At 43.4% G+C, this 24,035-nt stretch overlaps 1 protein-coding gene across 8 annotated transcripts in view; it reads right to left on the bottom strand.

Moving 5' to 3' along the window:
• Positions 1-24,035, bottom strand: part of FAT3 (FAT atypical cadherin 3) — a 559,292-nt gene that overhangs the window by 9,833 nt on the left and 525,424 nt on the right. For 6 of the 8 annotated variants that reach the window (XM_073336876.1, XM_073336917.1, XM_073336944.1 and 3 more), the window contains 4 exons: positions 13,039-13,192; positions 11,000-11,655; positions 8,850-8,963; positions 368-427 (listed from right to left, as the gene is read on the bottom strand). In XM_073336876.1, coding sequence (XP_073192977.1) covers positions 368-427; positions 8,850-8,963; positions 11,000-11,655; positions 13,039-13,192 — 984 coding nt within the window. Of the gene's footprint in view, positions 1-367; positions 428-8,617; positions 8,654-8,849; positions 8,964-10,999; positions 11,656-13,038; positions 13,193-24,035 lie in introns of those variants that run through there. The other 2 variants (XM_073336935.1, XM_073336926.1) reach the window with 2 other exon arrangements.

Raw genomic sequence — 24,035 nt, 5'->3', positions numbered from 1 at the left:
CAGTCCCCAAGCATGGTCCCCCAGCATCCACCTTACGACAGCCACAGCAGTTTGGCTACGTCATGAGCTTAATCCTGCTCCAAATCAAGTCAACAGAATAACTCCCATTGACTTGAATGGCACAGGATCAAGCCCTGTGTGCCTTTTTGTACCCTGGATGGCACCCACAATTACCAAAGTAGATTTCGTGATGCATCGTCCTAGATCTTATTCTGCTGTTTGTTTGTTTGTAACCTTGCTAATTTGTAAAGCTGTCATCTGTAGTGGGTTTGCCAGTCAGTGTAGATTAGTGAGATTCTGCTGTAGTGTTTCAACAAAGAATACAGGAGGCAATGTTTGCAGAATAATAAAGAAAAAAATTAAATACCTTCATTTTCTATAGTGTCAACTACATTGTTGACAAGCTGTATGACAGTCACTATGGAAGCTTGTGGAAAAGGGAGAGCGGAAAATAAAGGGAGGGGAAGGACAGCTTTAGGTTAGTATTTAAAAACACACACAATATGTTCCCACATTAAAATTTCTCAAACAGAACTGGCATGAAAAAGGCTGTCAAACAATTCATGAATTATGCAGTGGTTTCCAACATTTCATTTCAGATAATCCTGTATATTTTTCAAATGGAAAAGCACATGATGATAAATTCCAAAGCATTACTTCCAAAAAGGCACATGCAATGATGAATATCAACTCCTAAATTCAAACAGGACTGTCCAGCTGATTCAATTAACCAAAGTAGTATCTGGTTTTACCAGATACTAATCTCTAATTAATTCTTGCTCAAAGGCCACTAGAGACAGTGTGGTGCATTTCAAGGAATCATTATCTCTGAGGCAATCACACAGATCTGAAATGGAGTTAAGTCTTCAACTTAATCTATTTCATAATAAAGATATTTTACTTATTTACTGTGCGTACCCTGCAGTATAGTACCTCAATGACATTAAGCAGTGCTGCTATAATTAGGACACTGTCAAATGGTTTCAGTCCAAATTCCGACCCATGTTAAATAAAATGCTATGTTGAATGTCCTGTGGGTTCGAAACGTGTTTTGCCAGTAATTAATTTAGACCAATCACAGTTAAATACAGGACCAAACTGCATTGTATGGCATAGACACCTTGACAGTAGCAATGATTGGACTCCAAAAGGTCCTGGTTATTGGATGAGCTGCCCCAAGTTCAGATGCTTATCTAAACCTTCTCCCGATCTCACAGATTGGCAAACCAGGACTTGACATTTTTTGCAAATAAGCTTTCATAGGAGGCTTCTGAATGTGCAACATTATTCTCATTAATATCCCATTCTTCTCCTGATGAGAGGCTATGCCCCTTTCAATTGAGGCATGGTCCCAGGCCCACTGGAGTCAGTGGAAAGACTTGCATTAAATTGGTGCTGGCCCTTCATGAAGGAATAGTTTTTCCCATCTCTAATTACCATGATCCAACTTAATGCTCCTGGGAAGGGGTCCCTTTTTTGATCCAGAAATAGCCTCTCTTCTCATGGTATTTAAGCCCATCCCTTATTGACAGTCATTTAGCAGAGAGAGGCCTGGTTAACCAAATAAACCATATCCTTGAGCTGTGTTGACCTTATAGATGCCATCAGTGATACTGATTATAATCATATAAATAAGGGAGTCCCAGATCTGTTAATGCACCATAAGTAATAGAGAGGGATAAAAAATCCTCCATTATATGGTTAGCTGCCGCATGACTGGGGAAAGAGGGTGAAGGGAGCACTAAGTGAGAGTGCCTTTCCAGAGACGCAGTGAAGTGCCCCCCACCGCCGGGCCAGCAGGATTCCACCAGCACAAGATACAGAGTCACTGCTTAGCCTAGCAGTGCTGACTAGCTCAAGATTTGGCACGCATAATTTGGAGACACAAAAAAAATCTTGCCCATCCCTCTGCTAATGCAAATGCTTGGCAAATTAAAAAAAAAAAAAGGCAAAACCAGAAGGGAATGTGATGCTAGTGTGAAGCATCTGTGAGACAAGAAAGAGTTGAAAACAAAACATTAAAAACCAGGGTCAGCTTCGCATGGTAATGGCAGTGCAAAAAGTGAACAGAATGTTGGGAATCATTACGAAAGTGATAGATAATAAGACAGAAAATATCATACTGCCTCTATTTAAATCCCTGGTATGCCCACAACTTGACTTCTGCGTGCATATTTTGGCCGCACCATCTCAAAAAACGATATATTGGAATTGGAAAAGGTTCAGAAAAGGGCAACAAAAACGATTAGGGGTATGGAATGGATTCCATCTGAGGAGAGATTAATAAGACTGGGACTTTTCAGCTTAGAAAAGAGACAACTAAGGGGGGATGTGATAGAGGTCTATAAAATCATGACTGGTGTGGAAAAAGTAAATAAAAAAGTGTTATTTACTCCTTCTCATAACACGAGAACTAGGGGTCACCAAATGAAATTAATAGGCAGCAGGTTTAAAACAAACAAAAGGAAGTATTTCTTCACACAACGCATAGTCAACCTGTGAAACTCCTTGCCAGAGGACGTTGTGAAGGCAAAGACTATAACAGGGTTCAAAAAGAACTAGATAAATTCATGGAGGATAGGTCCATCAGTGGCTATTAGCCTGGATGGGCAGGGATGGTGTCCCTAGCCTCTGTTTGCCAGAAGCTGGGAATGGGCGATAGGGGATGGATCACTTGATGATTACCTGTTCTGTTCATTCCCTCTGGGGCACCTGGCATTGGCCACTGTTGGAAGACAGGACAGTGGGTGAGATGGAACTTTGGACTGACCCAGTATGGCCGCGCTTATGTTAAGGAGTTACCCTTCCCCACGGGATCAGAGTTTGGGTTCTCAGACCAGTTGGAAGAGACAGCAGGGACTGGAACTACTTGCAGGGGCTGTGTACTCAGTCTCCTCATGCTGTTCTGGAGGGAAATCCCTCTGGCTGATTCAATATGAAAGGGGCAGCATCCATGAACAGGGTCAGCTTTTATGGAGAAAACTAGGGGTCTCAGTGAATGGTCTCTCTGATCCCTGAACCAACTCACCCACCCTAGACCCCCAATATAACAAGTAACCTGACAGTGTCCTTTTAAGTTTGCTTCAGCCCATCCATTCAAAATTCCTTCTTACAGGAAACAGTAACTTGCATTCAAAGTGCACTCTCAAAACCTTTGTGCTGAGAGCAGGCATTCTTTTCCCATTACGGTGAATAAGGAATTTTAAGACATCGTTTGCCTTTTTTGATTACGAAAATTAATGCTAATTACTCTGAGCACAACAAACTGAGACAAGCAATTTAAACACATTCAAAATGACTTAGAGTCACCTTAACAAAAACCAGTCACAGTAAATGTTCACAATAAAAAGCATTCAAAAGAAATGTTAGAGTTATGAGCTGAACCCATCAAAGCTATGGAAATCCACAGAGAAAGCCCCAAACCAACAACACTCGGGGGAACGTATGCTGCCTACCCATGTATTGACACAAACTGAATGAACAGTCTGATGTTTCTCTTAGGAGAAAGAAGAAATGCCTTTTGCTTGTAACGGCACTTTTACAGGAACTATTCCCAGCTCCAGTAAGACGAGCTCTGTTGCTTCCATATATGGAACAGGCTTCCCGAGTCAGTGGAAGATGACAACCCTACCCAGTTTTGCTAATAATTTTCGCAACATGACACAACTCGTTGCCCAGTCTCAGAAGAGGACAGTCAGTGTTGCAGGCAGGGTCATGCACAATCTTGATGGGAAGAAATATAATAATGACTCCGCCTTCGTGTCTCCTTGCGGACGTGGCTGGTGAGCAGCTATCCAGTTTCGGGGGCAAACATTGTGACCTTTGCAAGACGGATTCATTCACTAGCTTTAGAATGGAACGCCGGTGTGGGAATGTGAGGTGGTGAGTCATCCCTGAACTAGAGCCTGATTAAACCACTTGCAGTGACTGGTCATTCCTTACTAGGCTCCAGTCAATGCACAAGCCAGGAGCTGCTCTGGTGACTCTCAGGGCACCTATATAAGCCTCACAGGAGAAACAGTAGCTCAGTCTGCCCAACGTCACAGAATGACTTGGAACACTCCCCTGCTGGATAGTGGTGACGGGGAGAGCACCTGCCCTGCTCTTGTTCCAGCTTTGTTTCCAGTCCTGCTCCTGGAGAAACACTTAACTGCTTTAAAAGGAGAGTGCTTCCTTACCCGCTGTGTGTGTGTGTCCATGTATGTCTGCCTCCTATTTGGGGGTCCTATGTTGAAAAAAATCAGAAAAAACAGGATATGCTATTCTGCACTGACTTCTGTGGGATGACGCCAATGACCTAAAAGGCCTTCCTATCCTCTCTGAACCTTGATTACAGTAGACACTGAACTAGAATTCTTATCTTTAAGGGACACATTTTAAATACTGCTTCCACAAAATGTGTGTGGACACAAAGGGTCCAATCCAGCTCCCCGGAGGAGTTTTGCCTAGGGTTGCCAACTTTGGTTGGAAGTATTCCTGGACGTTTCATCAGATGCCATAATCTTTAAAGATTAATATTTAATTCTTGGAGACTCCAGGGCAATCCTGGAGCGTTTGCAACCCTAGTTTTGCCACTGACTTACAGGATCAGGTACCTGAAAAGCCTGCATTCACACTAATTTGAATTTGGTTGGCCTACAAGGTAATTGCATATACGTGCAAATCCATGTTTTGCAAATGCAACAGAAGTGCAACAAATAATGCAGGATTACACAGCCAGTTTTGAAATTTGGTCTTGAACTGCATGGAAGCTTAACTGCAAGGAAACTGAGTCTTTGCTCTTTTTGTTTTAAATAAAAATGTGCATTTTTTTCTTTTAATTCTTTTGAAAGGGGAGAAAAAATAATCAATTAGACAAGAACATTTGAATGTGTTCAGTTTATTCAGACATAAAGGAAAAGGAAAACAGTCATTTGTTTGACAGCTACCATCCAGCTATAGTCAGCATTTTTTGTAGCCTATGAATTAAAAAGATAGCCAAATTGCTACCCTGTCTGTGAAAGAAAGAGTAAAATTCTCTCCTTCATTCCATGGGGCAGGCATCAATTATACACTCTGCACTCCTTCCACGCGGGGTATGGATCCAAGAGGAGAATTTCAACTGAACACTGGTACAAGGTATGATTGGGACTGTTTACTTTTTATCAACAGGAACACATATTCTAAGCTTTTTATTGTGTTTATACTTTAGGTTTGAAAACTCTGAACATCTTACAATGGAAGGAGGAAGGGTGATTCTTGTTAAAGGGCGGCACTGAGACTCAGGAGATCATAGATTCACAGATTTGTTCCAGGCTATGCCAGGCTTTTTGTGCGATGCTTCATCTCCCTGTCCCTCAGTTTCCTCCTCTGAAAAATGGGGAGAATAACATTTTACAAGGGAGCAGAGTGGATAGATTCATTCCTGTGTGGGAGGTGCTCAGACTCTATGGGTATGAGTGCCACAGAAAAGGTCAAAATGTCTGAAATTTCTATTTTTAAGGTATGGATGAAAAGATTGAGTCAAGTGAATGAGAGGAATTACTCACCTGTAACTGGAGGTCCTTTGAGATGCATGGTCCCTATCTGTATTCCTCTGTGGGTTATGCATGTGCACCATGAGCCCAGAGCTGGAACATTGAAAACAGTGTCTGTTGGTCCACGCATGCCCCCTGCCTCACACCTCATGCCTCACCTCATAAAGGGCAGGCTGGACTGACCGCTTCTCTGGTTGCTTTACTACGACAAATCAGATAAGATCTGAAGCAGAGGAGAAGGAGGGTGGGTAGTAGAATACAGATAGGGACCACACATCTTGAAGACCCTCCAGTTACAGGTAAGTAACCTCTTCTTCTTCTTCAAGTGATGGTATCCCTATGGTATTCCATTGTGGGTGACTGACAAGCAGTACCTAAGTAGGAGGGTGTGAGGATGTAGATTGTAGGGCTGAGCAGAGTAATCCTGTCCCAAAGGAGGCATCAACAGAAGAGTCCTGCACCCGGACATAATGTCTTGCAAATGTGTGATTGGAGTCCCATGGGGCTGCTTTACAGATGTCCCGGAAGAGTACCTCCTGAGGAGATGCCAGAGTTGTTGCTTGTGTCTGGTAGAAGGAGCTCTTACCCCACGGAGGCTGGGGATTCAAAAGCGGATAAAGTAGAATGCAGCCAGAGATCCACTGGAGATTCTCTGAGAGGAGATGGTGTGTCCATTAACTTTTTCTGCTGTAGTGATGCATAGTCGCGGGATATCCTGGTTGGTTTTGTAAAAAGCCAAAGCCCGCTGAACATCGAGGGAGTGGAGTCTTTGTTCCTCTGTGGAAGTGTGCGGTTTTGGGAAGAACACAGGTAAGAGAATGGATTGGTTAAGGTGAAATACCAAAACTACTTTAGGGGTGAATTTGGGGTGTAGGTATAATATCCTTATGGAATACAGTGTATGGAGGATGGGCCATCATCACTCCAAGTTCACCAACCCTTCTCGCTGAGATGATGTCTACAAGGAAAGCGACCTTCCTAGAATGGAGGGACATGGAGCAAATAGCTAAAGGCTCAAAGGTGCGGCCTCGTGTGTACTGAGAGAACACAGTTCAGGTCCCACTGGGGGGCAGGCTTTTGAGTAGGTGGGAAGGTTCTGATTTAGCCTTTCCAGAATGTATTGGTCCACAGCTGTGCGGAGACCGAGTAGCCCTGAGAAGGTGGATTGTATGCACTCATCACCACCAAGTGTATTTGAAAGGAGCTGATGGACAAAGACAGGATACAGTCCAAGATGAGAGGAATATCTGTACTCTCTGGGAGAACGCCTCTTTGCTTTGCCCAAGAGGAGAACATTTGAGAGCAAAAATGTCCTGTGGAGCAGCAACAGATTCAGATCTCCCTGGTGTGAGACGGATTCTGTTTGTCTGGGCCATCGGAGCTGGCAAGCAGGGTGGTATCTGAAGTTGGCGGTGATCAGACTTCATCGGTGCAGACGGATCCCGGGGTTTGGGAGGAGCCGGGGATGACAGCGCCAATGGACCATGGTCCACTACCAATGGAGCCCAATGTTTCGGACTTTCTTGTTGTGCCTCTGGGACTTAGGATGTACTAATTCCTCATAGGCCAAGCTAGTGGGCTTGCTTACAGCTGAGTCCAACTTCTTTCAAGTGGACTTAGAGGAAGACTTAGTCTCATGCTTATAAGAGTGCTTCCTAGCTTCCTGATAAGACCTCACTGTAGGGTCCGTGCAGGCAGATTCTCTCACACCAGAGTCAGACTTCACAGCAGTAGGCGCACGCTTTGCTGAATCAGGCCAATGTATGGGGTGTGTGTGAGCGTGTTCCCGGGCCTGGGTCCAACTGGGGCCTCATGGCCTCCATGAGGATTTGCGGAGATGAAGTTCCCGCCCTTCTCAGGTATGGCTGGGGAACAATCAGCAGATAGTGCACCTTGCTGCAATGTGAGTTTCCCCAAGGCAGCGCTGGTGGTCATCACTGACTGGGAAGGATGGCGAGCAGAAGCACAGAGTTTGAAGCCTGGAGTCCTGGGCATAGTCCAGTACCCAAATGGGATGGAAGTGGGGTGCTAATAGTTTTAAAAGTTTTAAAAAAGATTAAAATGATTAAAACCTATTAGAACTTTTAAACTATTTATGGACTAGATGATTCATATTTTGTAGAAGGAAGCTGAAGCTGCGGACTCTAAAGTTTCCCACCTGGACCATGTGGCAGTGATAAAAGACTGTGGAGGTGGTCAGTCTGCCCCACCCTTAATCCCCTGGCCTGGAAGTGCAAGGTGAGCCAGGGCGTATGCACAGATCAGCAGGCACTGCTTTCAAATTCTGTAGCTCTGGGAGTATGGTGCTCTTGTGGAATATAATAAGGACCGTCACTCGAAGAAGAATCTGTGTGATCTGATGACGAGACAATTCCTCCCCCACGAAACGCACTTGTGAGTGCAACAAAAACAATTGCTGTGCTGCTTGTGGGTAAAAGGCCACAGATTAACCAAAAGGAGCTGTGAATGCACTTCACGTTAAGTACTTTTTCTAATATTTAAGAGTACTTAAGGAAGAGCTGTACACAACGACTGGGGAAGTAGATCTCCAGAGGATTCATTAATTGATTGTTGAGGATTCTAAGAACAATTTCTTTCTGATAATCTTCTTGATGCATCTGAATTAGGCACCCACTTTCATGGCAGGAGCATCTAGCTTTATTTCAGACCATTGCTCAACATACGCAGTCCTTAGGAATAGAGGTTTGATCGGCTGCTTAATTTTAGGCCGCATATATTCACCCCTTGTATAACCTTCTGTCAACCACCAAGGTAACAATCTAAGACATGAGAGCAGGCAACCAACTTTCTCTGAGTTGGGATGTAATGGTATTGATCATTCATCCAGCTGTGATTACTAGCGTGACAGTCATCACTAACTGTTCACTGAAAAGTAGTGGAGTTTTTTGTTGGGAATCCTAAATGAGACTTTGCAAACCTTACAGGATTTCCCTTTGAACTGACTCTTGAGACATGAAAAAGATATTGCTCCAAGGCTGAAAGACGCTGTTGCTTTTGAGTGATAGAAATTCTATATCCAGGTCCATTATATTCCTTGCGTTCTGGACCTTTGGGCGAGTTGTAAAGCTGGGTCTCCCATATGACAGCTCAGGACACCAAGGTTTCAATGATCTTTCCTTTAATTGAAAAAAAAAATCACAGAGAGGTTTAGAACCCAGGAGCTCTGTGCTCGAAAGCCTGTGCTCAGACTGCACTAGATTTTCTACCAGATTCCAGCCCTCTCTCTACAACGGCTGTGGATGGGTTTACAAGATGTGGCAACCTCTGCTGATAACTCATCCCCGATACAATAATGCTGTAATCACTTCTTACCGTTATCGTCACCCGAGTCTGACTGGAAAGAGCTGAGGGACTGAACTTCAGAGTTGCTGCCTTTATTACTTCCTGCAAAACAGGTCACCTCTTCAGCGTCATCAACCTCTTTACCTTCATCGATAGCAAAAAACAAAGCAAAATGGTACTGTACAGGTATGCACATGTCTAAATATACCACTGCAGAGTGAGTTAAATGTTGCAAACGAGTAGTTCCCTCTTGCTTTTGTTGGAATAAAATTATTTACTTCAACAGCAGGAAATGACCTCATCTATTGGTCAAGTGGACAGCCAATCAAGAGATGTGAATTATGTTTTTGAAACACTTGACAAGTTTTGAAATGGCTGACGACAGCCGAAGCAATGAAGCAGCAGCTGTTTTAAATTTTCTCATTTGAATGCTGTGTGGGATCAGAACTAATTAAAATTATGAATCAAAAGGGTGCTATAAATATCTTATACAATAGATCATAATTACATTGATCTTTACTGTTCACTGTCCTGGGGCAGAATCTCACACAGAGCCTACTCCAGAGCCCATTGAAGTTAATGGGAGTCTTTCCATTGACTTCAGTGGCCTTTGAATTAGGCTCTACTTGCTCTGCCATTGGTGAATAGTCGCAGTGATTATACTTTGCACTTCCAGTGCCTTTCCCCTTCAAGCACCTGACAATTTCTCCTAACTCCTGAACAGTTCAGAAAGGTACTTAATTTAACTGCCATCTATGGTATATATCCTCTCTCCTTCACGTAAAGATACAAACACACCATATAAGACACGTAATTAAACACAGACAGATATATATATTTCCAATCAAACAACTATCAAAGTGGCATAATTACATTCTGTAATAAGGATATTTAGGTCTGTATTCTTCTTTAGATCAACGAAAGCATGTTTATAGGTAAGAAAAACATACCTATATCTGCAAATGCTGTTGTCTGCAATGTAAGTGGCAAGTCAAAAATTAAAACACTGCCAGAAAGCTTAAGAATTATATCCTCAGTAAATAAAGGTTATCCTTGTACTTCACAATGCTAGAAATATATTTGGTCAAAATTCTGACCTCATTTACACCACCCAATTGAAATTAAAAGGTTACGCTAGTTCTGCACTTGTCCCTTTGTTCTCAATTAATAATTTCCAGAACGATGGGACTTCCCATATTAAGATAAAGATTGTAGTATGGGCTCCTTCATTTGGAAGTTTTAAGTTTAATCTACAAAACAGTGGTTTCAAGATGCAACAGAATAAAAGAGGGATGAGGTTATTAAGAAGAAAAAAAAAAAGATGAGCAAAAAAGAAAACTTTGAGGACCCATGCCCTAATACAAGGCGTTTTATCAAGCACTGATTTGCGATAAAGGCAGGGGGACATACAGCATCATATATGGCCCTTGGAAACTGCTATTTGCTGATGCAATAACTTGTATCATGTCTCATGTGTGGATAGACCGTACAGAAATTGAAGATGTGCTTTGCTATCAGTGAAAAGGGAAGAGAAGCACTGGGAGCACAAATGGTTTAAATATGAAGATAACAGACGGTACAAGGTTTTAATATTTAGCACAGATGAGAAATAGATTGAAAATGTGGTTATAAGAGCAGCCTACACTCGTCCGATGAGCAGCATAAATAAAAAGTACTTATTAATTCATTTCCTGCGTAAATTTTAAGTGCCTTATCCGGTCTAGTTCTAAATACCCCTTGCACGACTGATTGCTCAAGCTAAGAGAGCTCAGAGTCAGGAAACTTAGGCCAAAATTTTCCTTTTCAACAGAAAGACACTTGCACTGCATCATGCGGCAGGAGTCCTCAGAGCAGTCTTCCTCAAACGTCCTGAACCAATATAAAAAGTAGGTTGGCCGCCATATTTTGATGACCTAAATAGGGCACTTCTCTACCTAGCCTCATCCTAATTACATCCTTTCAGTACTAAACCAGCACTTTCTCTGTGTACATTAGTCTGGGCTGCTTTCAATACGGTTCATTAAGTGTTCCCTGTCAAACTCACCTAGCGTTAACCAGACAGCACATCCTGGTTCACCCTGCCACCCTTGAGCTCCTAAAACTGCTGTACTCTGACAAGAGCTGTTATAACATGTGTCAGAAAGGGAAAGTAACACCCGGCATCTAATGACGCGACTCACTTTCAGTACCGCCGTCCCAGGTACTCTTCCTGATGGAGTCACAGTCAGATCGACAGGGAGACATGGCTGGCAGGTTGGGAGCCACGCTGCACACCACCACACCCCGCCTTGCTGTCAATATCCGAGGAGACTCTGGATGAAACGTTGTCATCTCCTGATGCTCAACTCCAAGTCCATCCACTATCTTGTCTAAATTGTTCCGCGAGTCACTCTGGAAGCAAGGGGTGTAGGCCATGGGCCTCACAGGGACTTGTGGTGGCCCTACCTCTTGGTAGATATTGCGACTGTCCCCAGTGTTCCTTAGGTTCTTGAACTGGATCCCGTTGCTCTTGTTGAGCAGAGCAGCAGTAGCCGGGTCCTGGACCAGGGTGATATTGTTGCGTGAGTAATTTTTCCTGAACACTTTCTTGCGGAAAACTATAAACAGGATGATCAACACAAAGATGACAAAAAGGACGACTGCTATTCCTATTAGCTCTTCTTTGCCGACGTAGGAATGTCCGGCTTGTATGTTGGGTACCACCACAGGCCTGAGGCCACAATACTGGCCCACATATCCAGGAGTGCAGTTACACAGAAACGAGCCAAATACATTGATGCAGGAGCCGCCATTTTCACATTCCTCTCTTTCACATTCGTTGACATCATCTTCGCACCTTAAGAGAACAAGACATGGATACAGATCTCGGAGGAGAAACCTTAGCAATCAACACCACTTACAATAATTTATTTAGGCTGTCTAGGTAGCAATTGTGTTATGTACTCTGCCAGTATCTGGCAAATGAACATATTATTATCCAGCCACATTACAACATTTAAAATCGTCTAAAGAGGGAAACAAGTTCTGCTGCTTTTTAAGTCAATGACAAGAAAACATACTGGAGAAAAGAACTGATTAATCCTACTCATCAGGAAAAGGCTCCTAGGACTGATTCACCATTGCATTACTCCCAGGTTTTATGCTGGTGCAACTCCATTGATTTCAGTGGAGTGAAACCGGTATAAAACTGGACCAATACAGTGATGAATCAGGCTCAGAGACTGTAATAAAAATGCTAACTTTTCTGTAGGTGTTTTGGACCATCCCACGAGATTCAATACAAATTGATATCCCTGCTGTACAATTCCACAGAACAGTTCAAACAACCTAACAAAAGGTTAGCATTGGCTATTAAATTCTATAGGATTTTAGATGGTTTGGGAAGAGAAAGGGAATGGAAATGAAAGAGAACGAATAGAGGGAAAAAGAGATATCAAAATTGTACTAATATGGGAAAGGACTGGGTGATGGGGAGTATAAAAAGTTATTTAGGACTGGAGATAGAATTAACAAATGTAAGAGAAAGCAGAAGAAATGAGAACTAGAATCTGAAATATCGAGGGGAATTGGTAAGCAATGAAGCTGAAGGAATTATAACAGGAGAGCGGATAGATGACATGGGAAGAAGCAAGTTGAGGAGCAGGTTAGGGGATTTTTCTGTTTCTGCAATAGATATTTGCTGGAGAACAAGATTTTAAAAAATGGATGCATTGAGTTAGGCTCCCAAGTCAAGACTTAGGTGCCCAAATAAGTGAGCTAATTTTCAAAACTGATGAGCACCCAGCAGCTTCCAATGCCTTAATGGGACTTTCAAAGGAGCCTATGGGAGTTAGGTGCCCAATTTCCACTGAACTCCCAGAGCTAAACAACAACTTCAGAAACCAATTTTAAATACCCACTTTGGAAAACTTTGGCCTCATGAATTTCTTGGATCATGTTAATATGGCCTCTTGGTAAGCCACGTGATTTGGCTATACTTTGTTAGGTAACTAGAGGCTTTAGGGTACAAGACGCCCTATGCAAAAAAGACCTCGTATGAAAATGATTCAAAGATGACAATTCCCCACTGGAATGCATCTGATGAAGTGAGCTGTAGCTCACGAAAGCTTATGCTCAAATAAATTGGTTAGTCTCTAAGGTACCACAAGTACTCCTTTTCTTTTTGCGAATACAGACTAACATGGCTGCTACTCTGAAACCCCACTGGTAGTTCACTTACGTTACTCCTGTCAATCCATTTTTGCAATTGCAGATGAAGGCATTGCCTATCGGGTCACATGACCCTCCGTTCCGACACGGATTTGGAAAGCACACTGTGATCTCCGATTCACAATTTCTTCCTGTGAATTGAGAGAGGCAACTACACTGATAACCTGGGAAAATAAAAACAAAAGTAACAACAGGAGCCTATAAATACAACTGTCAACACATGCTACAATCGGGTTACTTTAGTAGCTGTCCGGTAAATTGAAACAGAGTCACTTGGGGTTGGGTGTCACATAGGAATTCTGGCATGCAAGTGTGACCCACATTAATAGCAATGTGAAAGTTTGTCCCCAGCTGGTGGCCAGACCTCATAAGAAGCTTATACATCTGCAAATGCCTGTGCCCTAATAGAGTTGATCTTTTTGTTCCAGGAGTACAGCCAAATGTTTTTACATCAAGAGTCCTGGGTTCAATCCCAACAGAGGACACCACCAAAGAAGCAGTTACAGTCAGTAACTTATCCTTCACTTTCCGATATCAGCAACTGTCCTTTGAGAAAGCCTTTAAAAAAAGATTTTACATCATTGCAGCACTTCTTACTCAACGATCTTGCACATGAAGAGAAGCCGCCCACACTTATATTAGGGCTTCCGTGCAGAATAAATAAATGCGTCTAGATCAGGGGTATGCAAACTACAGCCTGCGGGCTGGATCTGGCCTACCAGCGTTTTTAATCTGGCCCTTGAGCTCCAGCTGGGGAGCAGGGCCTGGGGCTTGCCCTGCTACGGCACTCCAGGTGGGGAGCAGGGTTGGTGGCCGCTCCACATGGTTCCCGAAAGCAGCGGCATGGCCCCACTCTGGTTCCTGCACATAGGGGCAGGCAGGGGGTTCCGCCCTGCATGCTGCCCCTGCCCCAAGCACCGCCCCCGCAGCTCCCATTGGCCGGGAACTGCGGCCAATGGGAGCTGCAGGGATGGCATCTGTGGACGCGGCAGTGCGCCGAGCCGCCTGGCTGTGGCTCCATGTAGGAGCTGGAGCGGGAACATGGCCAGTGCTTCTGGGAGCCGCTTGAGGTAAGCACCGCCTTTAGCCTGCACCCCAGAGCCCCTCCCAGGGCCCCAACCCTGATCCCCCTCCTTACCTCTAAACCCCTCAGTCCCAGCCCGGAGCACCCTACTACACCCCAAACTCCTCATCTCCAGCCCCACCCCAGAGCCCTCCCCCCCCGCACCCTGAGCTCCTCATTTCTGGCCCCACCCCAGCGCCCGCATCCCCAGCCAGAGCTCTCATCCCCTCCTGCATCCTAACCCCAATTTTGTGAACATTCATGGCCCGCCATACAATTTCTATTCCCAGATGTGGCCTTCGGGTCAAAAAGTTTGCCCACCCCTGGTCTAGACCCTTAGAAAATATTTCCAATTCAGATACACCAGAGTTTACTGATCTCATCACTAGAACAGAAAATCGCATGACATTAAATTAAGAATAGGCATGATAATGATACTTAACATTTCTATATAATCTGTCATCTAAAAGACTGTGCGTGCTTTACAAACAGTAACTGACTCACCCAATGCCTGAGTGAGGTGGGAAAGCAGTATGACATCCATGCTGCTAGCTAACCTGGGGCAGCATATGGTTAAGAAACTGATTAATCACGATTCAAGATCATACTGTTGGCCCCAAGTTTCCTGCTCAGTCTCACACTGAAGGTCAGTGGCAGTTAGAAATAGAACCCAACAGTTCCTAGAACTTCCAGTTTCCTTGCACACTCATTTTTGTAACGATGAGTAACATTAATGAACATTGTTTAAAATTAATAACCTGGAACAAATTTAGTGTTGTGGATGCTGTCACTGATCTTATTAGACAACTGTAAGTATCACAAAACCACATATTTTCTGTGTTCCGGCGTCACTACTGCATCTGCAAGATGAGGTGGTTGGTGGGTTTTTTTGTTTTTTTTCTTCCCCAATTCAGACACTCTGACCTACATTCTGAACATTCAAAGACCTGGACAAAACACACAGAGTGGCCTAACGAGATGCGAAACTGACAATGCCATTGGCATTATATCATGATGCCAGCCTATTAGGAAGATTTCTTGTTACCTGGAAAACCATTTGCTTACAAACAGTTTGGAAAGGAATCACTGCATGAGTGAACAAGATTGTGTCAGTGTTCCATTATATGACTCAATAGTGACATCTATAGACCAAAACACTGCAGTATATCTGTTTTTATATAAAGCATTATAATCGCTCTGTGTATTTAATTTAACCAAAATATTTAATTCAAATACAAAAGATTTTATGCAGAAAGTTGTCATGTGACAATGTAATAGCTGAACTAATATGTTTTCAGTAGATTCCTGACCTAATTGTAATCAGACAGTAGGAAACTAAATAAAACATGTGTAAATCAAATATCTTTATCTAAGTTACTAATAATTACCAAGAATTATATTAAAATATAATTTTCTTGTCACTTTTTGCATTTCTCTGAGCTTGAAAACTGAAAATAGGTTAGTCAATTTTTCTTTCACATTCTCATGCAATAAAGCATGATACCCCAAAGTTTGGATTGCAAAAAGTAAACCTATTTCCACTGGAAATAAAAAAGCATACCACTTTTATTATTTTTTATATTACCTGCATGAGAGCAGCATTTAGAAAACCTGAACTCTCAGATGTTCAGAACAGATTAAGCTCCATTGTAGGAGTGTAGGCAGTGTATAAACTAAACAAAAAAGTCTCTGTTGTATAAATTTATACTTACAAAGCTGCATTTTAGACTAAATTTTACTCAACGATATGGCCTTTAAAATGCACTCAGATGCTAGCCTAGTACACTAAGCAGCACAGTATCTAAGTATAGGGATCCATTTCTTGGGTTAGGAAAAAACACTCATAAAACAAGGTAAATAGAGTCCACATTTATCACTGATTTAATCTCAGGACCCTAATCAGGAACCTACCTATGCTTATATCTTGGGACCGAAAGCAGCAGGAAAACAGCTTTCCGGTTGCACAGCTAGGCCAAGCCACAGAAAACACGTTCAGGAGGATTCCTCTCACTCCAGCACATTCATAGGTGGAGCACTATTCTCCACGGGGAACAACAGAAGTGAAGCACTGAGCACTGGAGGTATTGCCAGCAGGCCAGTTCACAGAGAAGATTCCCTGGGCCGAAAGACTGGCCATTCCCTTTACTCCTTCCTATCCCTCAGAAGTGGCTGTGTTCTTGTTGCATGGCAGCGACTGCAGGTCAGGGCGGAGGATTCCATACCTCACCCTGTGACAAGGTTTGACCCTGAAGCAAATCCCTTTGGCTACTGTTTCTGATGTTGGGTTCAGATTTAGGCCCCCAGGGAGGAGGTACGATACATATTATATTTCATGGTACATACCATGTGATAAAGTTAGCTATTATCCCACTGGCACTATGAGAAGAAAAACATAAATCTGCTTCCCTAACAAAGGCAGGCAAACTTAAAGGAAACACTAATGACCTCTAACTTTTCTGCATGGAAAAGAGCACATTTCAAACAGTCCAGGGCTTGATCCCGCTGCTATTGAAGCCAGTTGCGGGGCTGTGGATGTTCAGCACCTCTCCAATTCAGGTCATGTATTCCGGTCCATAAATATGGACGTAAATGCCTAACTTTATGCACCCACATCTGAAAACATTGGTCTATATACTTCAGTGCAGTATGAGTCACTGATGAACTGATGATGTTTCGAAAGGGAGCGGAGGAAGATAACAGATAAAAACGTGTTAATTTATTATTATAAATAATAACACAGATGCTAACACCGTCAAGTGTACTTTGTCTTCCTGACATTTTTAAAGGTGTGCATATTGTCTGCCAGAAGGCCACCCTGCAAACTTCAGGCCTGGTCTTCAGCTGGTGTGAACAGGAGTAGTGCCCACTGACACCAGCTGAGGAGCTGGTCCTTCAGCTTTTAATAAGGCTTTTACCACAACTCTACCAACTTGCCTCTCCTCAAGCCTCATCACTTTGACTTCAGCATCTTCCTTTCATCTAAGGTATTGCTCACCTCTCCCTTTTTGGTGATGTAAAGTGTCAAGAGGCACGAGGACACCGTGTGGTCCCAGAAGAGGAGCCTCTAGCAAACAATGACACTCGCAGTACTACACAGATACACTTCTCATCTATTCACATATGTTTGCTTGGCTCCCGTAGACTTAAAGAAGTTGTAAGCAAGGAGGCACTGTGCCATTGTAGCAGATGGGATGACTCAATGCAGCTGTCATGCAGAGAGCGTGTCTGTTGTTGCTAGAATCTCCAGTCTGAACCTTTGAGCTGCTCCCTATCCGTAGATTCACTTGACTTTATTAAAGAGGATGTTCCAAACAGCTGCCAATTCTTTTTCACATACATATGCTCCTGTTTCCATCTATTACTTGGCCTTCTTTTGTGACATGCTTTGCTTTTACATCAGTTTCAGGCATGTTGTTTCCATGCTGTGCAGTTTTACTTCACCAATTCAGAGCTGGACCTATAGAAACAGATTTTGCCTCAAATCCAGTTATACCAGGAGCTGATTGGTACGAAGCATTGGAGCAAAAGGGGAGCTCCCCGATTTGCATTTTGATATGATTCTGTAGACATCTGGTTGGTTTGGGGACCAGAGTATTCTTCATCCAAGCATATTCCTGCCACCTCTAGTTTGTTTTATATTTCTCACACAGACAGTGACTTCCTTGCAATTACAATGACGACTCTGGTGACACCTTAAAGACTAACAGATTTATCTGGGAATAAGCTTTTGTGGGTAAAAAAACCACTTCTTCAGATGCATGGGGTTTTTACCCACAAAAGCTTATGCCCAAATAAATCTGTTAGCCTTTAAGGTGCCACCAGACTCCTCCTTGCTTCTGTGGCTACAGACTAACATGGCTACCCCTCGGTTCCTTGCAGTTCAAATTGCAATTACAATGAATCTCTGTCTTTCACTCAAGACCCTTGCAACCAAATTTGTTTCTGTGAATTTATAGTCAGACTCTTTTACCTAATTTGAAACCATAAAATTCAATCAAGAAATCTGGAAGAGCTGATTAGCAGTCTCTTAAAGCTATACAAATAATAAAACGGTCCAACTCTTTTTAATTTTTTTTTAAATCCTAAAGTCTTTTAAAAATCAACATTAAATGGAGTTGTGATTTTAAGATTGCTTTTGTAAATCACGGTGTTTCGTTTGCGTCTCTCTGAAGGAGAAAGAAAAAGAGAGCCGGTCAGTTAATGACCATATGATTAAAGCAGCCTTTTGTTCTTTGCTTAACTCTCATGAGTGTTCTGAGAAATACCTAGTTCACATGTTAATATCTCTAAAATGCATCAAAATTTAAAAGTACCATATAAATGCTACGAAGGGCCCCCCCCTCCGCCACTTGGGATTTTAATGGTATTTATGTAAAAAGCAAGAGCTCATAGAACGAGGAGGAGGAAAGGAGTGTTGTTCTCTACTCATAATTCGCCCATGATCCCAGAGAAGCTAGATACCGCTGTTAAAATGATACATACTAAAATAGCCAATGTTGATATTTATGATGTCATTAGGATTCAGAGTTAGTTCCTCACTGGTTAATAATGGGGCAGCTGCATCTTTCTGGGAGCTAGTGTCTATCCATACAGATGGTAAAACAGCTTCTGTCAGCTCAGGTTTGAAAGATTTTCTTCAAAGCTGTAAGGGTGCAATTTTTTTACCCTTTAGTTGAAAGTTTGAATTCTGCAGAAGCTGAAGGGCTGAAAGAGGGCTGCTGGTCCATAATCTCACCACATACTGGTTCAAACCATCTCCTGAGACTCAACCCCACATGTGTTTTTTTTTTTTCACTTCGACATGGTAAAACTGCCTGTTCAGACAATTCAATCAAGGCAAGATGTATAGCACTGATAAAATTAAAATGAAGTAACTATACTTATAATTACAAGACTCTAACTAACCTAAGGTTTGTTTCTGTGACTTTTGAAAAACTTGGTCCAGTATTCATGCTTGCCCTATTAGTACATTTGGTACAGTAATGCTGTCTATGCCACTGCTGTTTGCTTGCCTTTGCATTGAGTGGAAATCTATCAACTTCATGAAAAAACTCGTACAGATACAGACAGACATCGTCTTCCCTTCCAAATGCAAGGAGATGGACATCGTACCAAAAGGACTGAAGGTAAAAAATCCATTACAGTCTACATACCACACAGACTATGCTGACAGCTTGTGTCACACGCTCTCAAAGAAACTGTGGAACCACCTGATCAACATCCTCTACAGCAAACAGGGAAAGATAAAGAATGAGCTCTCAAAACTGGATTCTCTCATAAAAAACCAACCTTCCACACAAACTTCCTCATGGCTGGACTTTACAAAAACTAGACAAGCCATTTACAACACACACGTTGCTTCTCTACAAAAGAAGAACGACACTAAATTATCTAAACTACTACATGCCACAAGGGGCCACAACAGTGGTTCCCTTAACCCACCCAGCAATATTGTTAATCTATCCAATTATACTCTCAGCCCAGCAGAAGAATCTGTCCTATCTCGGGGCCTCTCCTTCTGCCCCTCCACCCCCATGAACATGATACAATTCTGTGGTACCTAGAATTCTATTTTCGAAGTCTCCGACTCAAGGAATATTTCCAAAACACCTCTGAACAACATACTAACCCACAGAGACCTTCCTACCAAGACTACAAAAAGAAGGATTCTGGGTGGAATCTGGGTGAAGGGTGAAGGTAGAAATTCTGGGTGAAGGTAGAAACAACAGGATGGACTTCTACACAGAGTGCTTCTGCTGATGTGCACGGGCTGAAATTGTGGAAAAGCAGCATCACTTGCCCCATAACCTCAGCCGTGCAGAACACAATGCCGTCCACAGCCTCAGAAACAACTCTGACATCATAATCGAAAAGGCTGACAAAGAAGGTGCTATCGTCATCATGAATAGGTCGGAATATGAGCAAGAGGCTGCTAGGCAGCTCTCCAACACCACTTTCTACAAGCCATTACCCTCTGATCCCACTGAGGGTTACCAAAAGAAACTACACCATCTGCTCAAGACACTCCCTGAAAAAGCACAAGAACAAATCTGCACAGACACACCCCTGGAACCCCAACCTGGGGCACTCTATCTGCTACCCAAGATCCATAAACCTGGAAATCCTGGACGCCCCATCATCTCAAGCATTGGCACTCTGACAGCAGGATTGTCTGGCTATGTAGACTCCCTCCTCAGGCCCTACGCTACCAGCACTCCCAGCTATCTTCGAGACACCACTGACTTCCTGAGGAAACTACAATCCATCCGTGATCTTCCTGAAAACACCAGCCTAGCCACTATGGATGTAGAAGCCCTCTACACCAATATTCCACACAAAGATGGACTACAAGCCGTCAGGAACAGTATCCCCGATAATGTCAGGGCAAACCTGGTGGCTGAACTTTGTGACTTTGTCCTCACCCATAACTATTTCACATTTGGGGACAATGTATACCTTCAAATCAGCGGCACTGCTATGGGTACCCGCATGGCCCCACAGTATGCCAACGTTTTTATGGCTGACTTAGAACAACGCTTCCTCAGCTCTCGTCTCCTAATGCCCCTACTCTATTTGTGCTACACTTCCCATTTTAAGACCTTGTTTTCAGTGGCTTATATTTTTTATCAAACTCCAACCGTTTGGGCTGACGTTTTCCATGCCTCAGGCTGATTGTTTGGGGAAACATTCAGCTGACACAGTGCATCCATCTCTGTCTCTCCCCCTCCCCCCACCTCCAAAAGGCTAAGGAAAAATACATTGTTTAGCCCATGTTAAACTTTTCCAACAACTATTCTTTGAACAGCCCTAGTGCTGTCACACTTTGGAGTAGAGACTTGAAATTTGGCAGCGGTGTGGCCTTTGTGTCAGGGATGTGCATTTTGTGATCCCTGTAAAAGTCCAACCTACTTTGGCCCAGTTTGAAAAATTGGGAGTTTGCACATTCTCGGTAGAAATGTCTTAGATGTTTAGAAGCTAAAATCTTATAAGATTTCATCTTTACTAAGTGTGTACCATCTCCTCACTGCTTAGTGCTGAGCAAACTGTGCATGCCCCATTCCCACAGACCATGGTCCTTCCAGCTCAAGGCTACAGGGGCTCATAAGGCCTGTAAGGGCTGCTCTGGGCCAGGGTCAGGCCAGGCACTGGAACTCAGAGCAGGGAGCCTGTCTCTCCTGTGCTCTCATATGATGTCCCCTGATGGCATCCAGGCAGCATGGAGGAGGAAGCCATCTGATCTGAACGCAAAGTGGGACAAGCTGGTCTGGGGGAATGGAAAGGAGTAGACTGGGACAAGGAATCTGGTGAGACTGGGACTGGGGGGTGGATGACCGGACTATCAGGTAAGGAGATTGGAACTGAGAGGTCAGGGGAAGAGGCTGGGATGGTTGGATGGAGAGGCTGGAACTGGGAACCAGAGGAAAGGGGAATCTGGGACTGGTTGAGCAAGAAGACTAGGAGTTGGGAGGGGGTTAAAATACGAGGGAGCTCGGGAACTGGCAAGGGAAAGAGGGCGATGGGAGAACTGGGAGTCAGTTGTCCAGGAAGGGGAATGCTGAGTTTGAATGAGCAGCTGGGGAGCGGGGAGAGGAAACTAAGTCTGGCTGGACAAGGAGACTGGAACTAGGAACCAATGGGGGGGAATGGAGACAGATCTGACAAGGAGCTATAGTGGGAAAACTGGGACTGGCTGGGCGAAGAGACTGGGACAAGGAGGCAGGGAGGGGGGCACTGAGGTAAGGAGCTAGAGAAGGAGGTTGGGGCGGAGCTCGGAGAGAGAGACTGGAACTGAGAGATGCTGTGGGGGAGGGGAGAGACATTCTGGATTAGGAGTTGGGAGTGGGGAACTTGGACAGGATGTGGAAGGAGACGGGGAAGAATCAGGACTGGGTCAGGGACAGGTTGGAGTGGATGGGACAGAAGGGTTCAAACCTGGGGGAAATGGGCAGAAGAGTCTGTGTCAACTAGACAACACTCCCCTCCAGAGCACAGACAAGAACTGAAGAGTCCTAAGTCTCACTGCATCTCTTTTGTCAGAAAACAGCTGTGAAACCCACTGGAAAAGTCTCCCATCCTCCGCTAGTGCCAGTCCACATAGCAGTGGTAGGTTGTCATCCACTATCAGCTACTCTATTAGCTCATGTGGCAGAGGTTTGTGTGATGGATCTAAAGGTCCCAAGCCTGCTGACGAGAATCTGGCTTATTAAAAAACCAACAAACAAACAAAAAAAACACAATCTAGGAAATCACACTCCCCCACCCCAATCCTCTCTTAAAAGAACATTAAGGTTGCAAAGTCAAGCACTCAAAAGTTAGGAAATGCCAGAATGAAGCTTTCCTTTTAATTCAGCCTTTTTGTTCATTTGCTTTATGACAGAATGTTTAATTAGATGATCACATACTATTTTTCCCCCACAGGATCCCTGCTTCGTTCAGTACACAGGATGCCCCTGCTCTGGGAATGAACCAGAATTGTGTAGTAGAGAAGGCTGTTGTGTGCAGGATCCCTGCCTTTTCTGTTGCAGGAATTGGAAGTAATGTGTAGTCATGAGGCAGGGGATTGCAGGAAAAGAAAGGCAGGTTTCATGGTTAAGGCAGCTAAATGATGCCCGGAAGAACGTGATTGCCTTCGCCACAGAGTTCCTGTGTGATTCTAGGCAAAGCACTTAAACCAAACTTTCCACAGGTAGTCCTTTTCATGTGTATTCCTCATTTTCTGGGTGACTGACTTGAGACCCTAGGGTCTAAACTGTGGAAATGTGGAGCTATATGCCAGCTGTGCTTTGAACACATAAAGTGATATATAATGCTTTGTGCTTCGACAAATCAGGTCCTGGGTGCTTCAGATCGGGCACTCAGAATTAGTGGAAATTTTTGACCTTAATCTCTCTGTGCCTCATTTCCCCATTTGCAAAATGGGGACAATACCACTTCTTCACCTCTCAGGGGTTTTGTGAAAATAAATTAATGTTTGCAGAGAACACAGCTACTAACGATTCATAGATAAGGCCAGAGGGGACCTCTTGGATCGTCTGGTCTGATCTCCTGTATAACACAGTCCAGAGAACTTCTTTGAATTAATTCCTGTCTGAACAAGAAAAACATACAATATTGATTTAAAAATAGCCAGTGATGGAGAATCTACCACGATCCTTGTTAAAGTTGTTCCAATGATTAGTTACCCTTGTTGTTAAAAATTAACATTTTATTTCCAATCTGAATTTGTCTTGCTTTGACTTCCAGGCACTGGATCTTCATTTACCTTTGTCTGCTAATTGTGATGTATGCCACAGAAAACCAATGAGGAAATTAGTAATTATGTATTTAGAACACGACTTGAATAGAGTACAATAAATAAGGCATGCAGCCACACATTGAATAAAGAGAAAACAAAATACTGAATAGATGTTAATTAAGTGTGCACTGAATGAGGCAGGAGTCCTGGGGAAAATATAGTATGTGATCACATATTTAAAGACTTACTATAATGCACACACACAAGGGGATCAAACTGAGGTTGCAAGGGCAATCTTTTCGAGGGCTTGGTTTTGCAACCTTGATATTGTTCTTTTGATATGTTTTTTTTTGGAGTATAAGCCAGCAGCATCACCACTCTGAAACATTAACGGAATTTACTCTCACAATGCCCCTGGAAAGTGTTATTACTCCCATTTATTTAAATAGTTGGGAAACTGTGGTTTTGGGAAATTAAGATATGTCTACACTGCAGCTGGGAGCAAGCCTCCCAGCCTAGCACCCCACACTAGCTTTGCTCAAGATAGTGCACTAAAAATAGCAGTGTGGACACTGCTAACCATCCCAGTACAATCCTACCCATACCCTTTAGGTCTGTATTCAGGTAGCTACCCTACCTGTGCCACAATGTCCATTCTGCTACTTTCCCCATGCTTGCTTGAGCAAAGCTAGCATGTGTCTGTCTACCC

The sequence above is a fragment of the Lepidochelys kempii genome, chromosome 1 (genome assembly GCF_965140265.1).
Source record: "Lepidochelys kempii isolate rLepKem1 chromosome 1, rLepKem1.hap2, whole genome shotgun sequence".
Lineage (NCBI taxonomy): Eukaryota > Metazoa > Chordata > Testudines > Cheloniidae > Lepidochelys > Lepidochelys kempii.
The sequence above is the reverse complement of the archived record's forward strand: the minus strand, read 5'-3'. Positions and strand labels throughout refer to the sequence as shown.